Here is a 6,760-nt window from a genome sequence, read left to right on the forward strand (position 1 = left end):
AATTAAATGTTACCTAATCTAGAAGAATATAATTTTAGAGAATCACCAATTTAGAACATGTCCCACAAGGTCAGATTTCGCCGTTAATTGGCGTTGTCAATAAAACAAATGATGAGTAACATTCAACTTAAAAAAAAAACCCAAATTATGCTGAACTTTACATTAGACAATTCACTATAGACGTTTACTTCTGGGTCTACCGCGCATCAATAGACAAGGGGAGTTACAAATGGTGCTACCTAGTCTAAGTACGTCAACATTCGGTTGGAAGGTCTCAGGCAGACATTGAATAGGCCGTATTTTGTTTAATTTGATATTTTAGAAGTAAATGGATAGTAAATATATGTTATAAATAAAACTTATTATTTCGCCTAAGGATGAATCCTGTCCAACTATGGGATAAAAGAAAGTGGATAAGGAGTGACACAGACTCAAATAAAAATATTAATTCCTTCGAAAATATTTATTTATATCTTCAGGGCTTAAAAATTTGGCATAATTGCTGTTGCTCTTTCGTTATTTTACTTTCTCCTACTCTACAAGGAAAGAGGGAAGTATAGTGATCGTGTCAAGGAATATTATTTCGAGGTTTCACCTGAATATTCGCCTTGGTTTTCACAACTTAGTCTGAGTGTGTGGTAAGTATAACGAAAAAATTGCTGAAACAGGAAATTTTATGCTTATGAAGTGCTAATATCAGACCTGACAATAAGCAAAATTGGCAATCAATCACCAGCCAAGTGGTGATTGACTAAATTGATTATTTTTTTGTTTTTAGTATTTTAAGATTTTCACAAAAATGGTGAATATCTTCGATTAACTTGTTGCCCATTTACTTCTGTTCAATATTAATTTACAACATTATCCAGGCAAAATTTGATTATGAACACTTCTACAATTGGGGGTTCGTGTTCCCACAAACCTTCCACGTAGGATAGAGGTGGCGTTGTTTCGGATGAAAACGGGCCATGACTATTTACAGTCCCATTTACATCGCATTCGTGTTGCTGGATCACCAATATGCCCGTTATGCAGATTAGAAATTATGACTGCCTCGCATTTAGACGACTGCATATCTCTGCAGGATGTACGAAGCGGCAACTGCAGCAAATCTGATTTATATTGGGCTGCACGCAGTCGCATGGCCGAAGCAGCCAGCGACCATGGCGTAGGATAAAAAAAAAAAATAATAATAATTGGGGGTGGTTCGGTTCTCACTAAGATATCATTTTAGTATAATTTTGGATTATTTAATGAAACTTAAATGCCAAATTTAAAGAAACTTGACAAATTGACTGCACATCGCTGATTAGATTTTTGTAGTTACTAGCTACATTTTCCTTCTTTTTTTAATTTAAGTACTAATACAGTAGTCGTTTTAAATCTTAGTAATATAAAGTAAAGTAAAATAAAGTAATCACCTATTTTTTCAGGAGGGGCTTAACGTCCAACTACCATTTACTAGGTGTCGTGGACGGAGGCGAATTGTAAACGTACTTTACTTATTTCTCATTTAACCATTAAATAAAATCCAAGGCCAAAACCGGGAATCAAACCCAGTACCACAATGCATATTAGCTTTGCAGGTCTAGCCTCTTAACCCGATCGGCTACCGTGGCGTCTTCTTAGTAATATATTTTTTCAATAATAATATAGAAGTCAACTTCTGTTTCAAGTACATTTTGATGACCAGGATAGTCGCTTGATATTGATCTGCTCCAATGATCTACAATTGCTCTACTATATTTTTGTAGTTAAATTGAAAATTTAAAAGTACATAAATTAAAATTTAAGTAAATCTTAAAAATTAGAACAAAAATCTGTTTAATTAATCCAACCAAATTTTGATTAAAGTGAATATTGCTGAAACGTTAAAAGGGAAAAAATTTTATTCCACTCTTATAATATTGTAATAATAATAATAATAATATAATAATAATAAAATTAATTTCAAGTGACTGTCCTGGTCATCAAAATATCAATTCTTATTGGTCAAGTAATTTTTGTTTTTAGTTTAAAACTAAGGCGCATCAACGTCTAAGGTCGTTAGCGCCCGGTATTATTCTAGCGCACTGCCGTCTTCCGGAAGGTGTTTCTTTCCTTACAGACAACACTGTCCATCACCAGAGCTGTATGAAGCTCTTAGGAAGAGAAAATCTAAGGGCCAGCAGCTGGATTCGAACCCGTGATCTTCGCGTTCGATGCACTAACCACTCAGCTAATCCCTTTCTTAGTCAAATAATTTGTTCGTAATAGAATTTAATCATTGAGAATAGAGATAATCCAAAACATCTAACTACTTGTTAACTGTTACAAGTATTACAAATCAAATTACATTCACAACCTCGTCCACACACACCAAACAATGTAGAGTAGACCATCATGAAATGCTTGAAGAATTGGCAGGATTCTCAATGAAGAAGCCTCAATGAAACACAAAAATTATTGACATACCAGTCTTATTTAGTAGTTTTCATATTATTTGCTACATGTAAGTATAAATAATATGCGCCAAAAATAAGTAAAAAATAATATCGAACATTTTACAGATCCTTTTATTTTTATTTATTAATTTTTTTAGGAATAATATATGTGATAAAATATAAGGAAAATCTAAACAAGAACCAAGCCATTGTTAATTAATAAACATGAGAAATAAATCGATCTCCAACAGCCTGCAAATTATGATAATGCTTTATGAATGAATACATAATTTTGTTAAATCACTATAATTTATTTTTTCAAAAATTTTTAATTAACAGTAAAAGATAATAGGTAATGGGTCAGACAGTTGTTTCTGTATTGGTTCTTCAAACTTGAAAATAAATATTTATTTTACCTTGTATAATTTTATACTTAACTATAAAAAAATGTAAAAGAAAACGAAAAAAGACAAAAAAAGAAATAAATCAGAGCAAATTCCTTACAACTCCCCTTTATAAATAAAATTCTGTTATTTTTTATTATTTATACTAATTGTTAGCCGTGGCCCTCTTGCTAGCAGGTGTTTTATTGAAAAGTGGAAGTGGTAAGAATGAGATATATATCAGAATAATATATTTTGTTTGATACTAATCAAAGAATACACAAATTTAGAAGCTTTGAAAACCATATATATTGAAAAATTGGGCTCAATCGCATAGTAGCAGAAAGTAAAAAGAGATCGTCTTATCTTTCATGTTAATGTAATCACTTAATATTGTTTAAACCAATAACGCCTTCATTACTAGAATATAATTTTGGAAAAATACTGAAGACAAAAATCGAACAGAATCGAAATAAGTAGCTGGCGAAAATAACAACAAACATACGGATATTTATTATCGCTTATACTTTAGAACAACGATTTTATTTGCATATCAAATTTTTATCGATTAGGCTGTCTCAATTAGTGATCACCAACCGGTTTTGCTGAATTTCGGTAGTTCTTAATATGTAAATAAATGAAAACATATTTTTATTAATATTTTAATCAAATCACATGAAATTAGGCTTTATTAGGCTAAACATTCAGTAGTTAAAAAAATATATATATCTAAAAATATATGGTGCGAACATACCATGACTTCCTCTTCCGCAGTTAACCTAAAGAAATTTTGTTGAAACTAATTCGTGGGGAAAAATCGTTAAAAAGTACAAAATTTATTTCTTAAAGTGGCACTTCCGCAATAACGATTTTCTATGCTTAACTTTACCTCTCCTCCATTACTGCTTTATATAGCATTCTGCTAGGAGAAATGTGTGCAATGGGGCGTATGAAATTTAAAGAAACCTATTGAAACCATTTTTTAAGGAACCGCAAACATCGATATAGTAAATCAGCGATTCCGATTAGCTAATTTTGTCTAAAAGTTCATTCTGAAGTCTTGTCGATTCGAGATATTAAATTCGTATTTGTTACAATTTACCATTTTTTTTTAATTATGTTGACCACACAAATACTCCCAGACCAATTTATTGAAACAACTTTTTCGGAGTCATGGGATCTCAAAAATATGGAAATTTCCAGATAAACTCAAAACCATGTGTCTGTAACAATGCGCAATACTTACTCTCATCAGCATTGTAAGAGAATTCAAAAATCATTTTAAATATTCCATTGGGTGTCAGATTGAAAACATTTGATTTAAATTCTTCTTTTTGAATTACTTAAGAAGTACAATTTGTGTATTGGTACTTCCAGCTAGGATTAAGCGTTTTGGAACAATGTTTTATCTAATATAAATATTCAAAATCTTTAATTTGAAATAAGTAAAAAATTGTTCGGGTTTTACGTGAGCAACTTTTTTAGTGCTTCGTGTTGGCTTAAAAGATGTAAAAAAAAAAAAAATTTCTTTTAAGGGAGATAAACAGCCCTTCAGTTCTTTGTCTGTAATTTTAACATCAAAAATCAACTATACAATCTGATTACCTTCCCTAACTAGTTAGTAAAAATCAATCAATTAAACAAGACCATTAATAATACAGTCTGTAACTTATTGAAAAAAAAAAACCATTATATTTATAATATTAGACAGTTACCTGGTTATTAGCCATAAAATAAATGAGTACAAATTTAATTCCGATAAGTTAAAGTCAAGATATATTACCACATGTTCGTCTACCAAGTCTTTCTATCTTAAGCACAGAACAAGGAGAATTGTAGCATTAAAAAAAAGGCCAAATGAGCTGGCTTTGTTATTACTGAAATCATGCAAAGAGCAATTGAAATCAATTACAACTATTGCGTCAATTAGAAGAATAAAGCACTAAAATCTTTTTTAAAAAAATCAATTATCTAGTTAATTAGCGCCTAACATCTCAGATTACTGGAGCCGAAAGGATTTTTTTCAGTGCACTGCCAGCTTCCGGGCAGTGACCTCTCGCTTTTTAAAAAAATACAAATCAAAACATTATAAGTAGAACATAAGGAAACTTAAGAACCTCTGTGGTCCCTCAGTAATTAGCTATGGCTCCCAGAGATCGCAAGGCCCCAGGTTAAAAACTAATATTTCTTTCTATTTTCAAGACACACTCGTAAATCATGCGATAACATGCGAGTGAAATCTAATTATAGACACTTCGTCTCTTATCAAATTCATGATTGAGATGTCAAATTTTTGTAGCCAGTTGACCAGGAAACCGGTCCAAACGGACGGAGACAAACATTCTCTAAAGTGATTTTTTTTTTTAAGTAAATAGATATACGAGTATATTCAAGAAATCATAAATGAAAAATTAAAATATCATTAATTTACAGCAAATTGTAGGAGGAAGTCTCCAGGAGAATTCCAACCAAACAAAGAGTTCTTATGTTGACACACTACACTGATTCCGCAGGGACAGTGGATATGTGCAACTATCTAGGTTTTAACATCCCCGAAGACAAACTCTAGATCACTGTTAATCTCGCACTTTTCAATGTCCATCATCACTGTCACTCAGAAGAAAACTGCAAGGGCCCTCTGGAGCTGTAGATGGCGATGGGCTCTTCTTCTCGCTTGATAATAGGGAAGGAAAAATTAATTAAACGTTGGCAAGATAACCATGTATAAACTTCCCGCAAAAGGTCAGCAATGACGATAAATATTAATTATTATAAATTTAAAAATGTTCCTAAGCTATAACAATTCAAAATTTTAAATGTGATTACACGGGAACTTTTTTATTTGAAATGTACTTAATTCTTTGAACAACTTATCTATATATTGTAGTTTTTATCGTTTAGTTTAAAATTTAAGATCTACTTATCGTAATAAATAATACAAAAGTATTGATTGGTAATTTCGTATGTATAACCTAGTTACATCTTCCCACACATGGGTGGAAGCAAAGCTTTGGTAGGTGGAAATTTCCTTACAATATTTCAAACGATATTCATTAATTTTTCTTATCAATCTTATCAAAAATGGCTTTTAAAAATTATTAACGAATTTTTCTTAATTAAAAAAGTAAACTATGGAGTAAAGATCAGTTTAAATTAAAGTTTTCTCACCTAAATGAATCTGCGAATTAAATTTGAGGTATTATTAAGCTACATATTTCGTGTTTGCTAATTAATAAAATTAAACAAATAAAATATGGCGTAAAATTGAAATTGTTTATAGAATAGATAATGGGAAATAAGGAAATAGACTCACCGCTAATAGGGCAATTAATGTGGCCAAGGAGGATGTCATCTTCTTGCCCGAGGTCTGTTCACAACTGCAACATAAAAACAAAGTCCACATGAGTAGGGTGGCCTTGCATCCCCACTCTTAGCAGCTAAGGAGGCACCGGCAAGGCTCCTTACAGCTCCCAAACTAACTTCTCGGCCCAGACCCCCAGCGGTAGAAAAAAGAGAAGAAAAAAAAAATATTAGAAATAAAAAAAAAGGAGAGGTAACAATTGGCCCACTACTCCACTAGTCAATAGCAGCAACTAGTTACCAAGTTCATCAAACTAAAACGTAACTCCTCGCTCCCCCAACCTCTCACTGTACCCCCACCAACTTCGTGGAATATTCATTGTTTTTATAGAGATCTCAATCTGTGTTATCGTGGAAATCCATTTTAACGCCGCAATAGCTCTGAGCGTTTATAGAGGCGTGGAATTCCACGCGGTGGTGTATCTGTGAGCTTGGGTTCGATTTCCCAGTCTTCTTGACCTTGTATTTTATTTATGTGCCAATATGGGCAATTTATCCGCCTCCGCCCAACACTTAACACAGAAGTAGTCCTCCGCCGATGTATCCATTTACAAAGTACATCAATGTCAAACGGGGCTTACAATTTAATTTACA

At 32.3% G+C, this 6,760-nt stretch overlaps 1 protein-coding gene across 1 annotated transcript in view; it reads right to left on the reverse strand.

The window, feature by feature from the left end:
* Positions 1-6,397, reverse strand: part of LOC141457753 (uncharacterized) — a 113,917-nt gene extending 107,520 nt beyond the window's left edge. Inside the window, exon 1 of the mRNA XM_074134984.1 lies at positions 6,120-6,397. Coding sequence (XP_073991085.1) covers positions 6,120-6,209 — 90 coding nt within the window. The 5' untranslated portion in view covers positions 6,210-6,397. The remainder of the gene's footprint in view (positions 1-6,119) is intronic.
* Between the last annotated feature and the right edge of the window lie 363 nt (positions 6,398-6,760).

The sequence above is a fragment of the Rhodnius prolixus genome, unplaced genomic scaffold, assembly GCF_049639745.1.
Source record: "Rhodnius prolixus isolate KJV_2025 unplaced genomic scaffold, Rpr scaffold_1, whole genome shotgun sequence".
Taxonomy (NCBI): Eukaryota; Metazoa; Arthropoda; class Insecta; order Hemiptera; family Reduviidae; genus Rhodnius; species Rhodnius prolixus.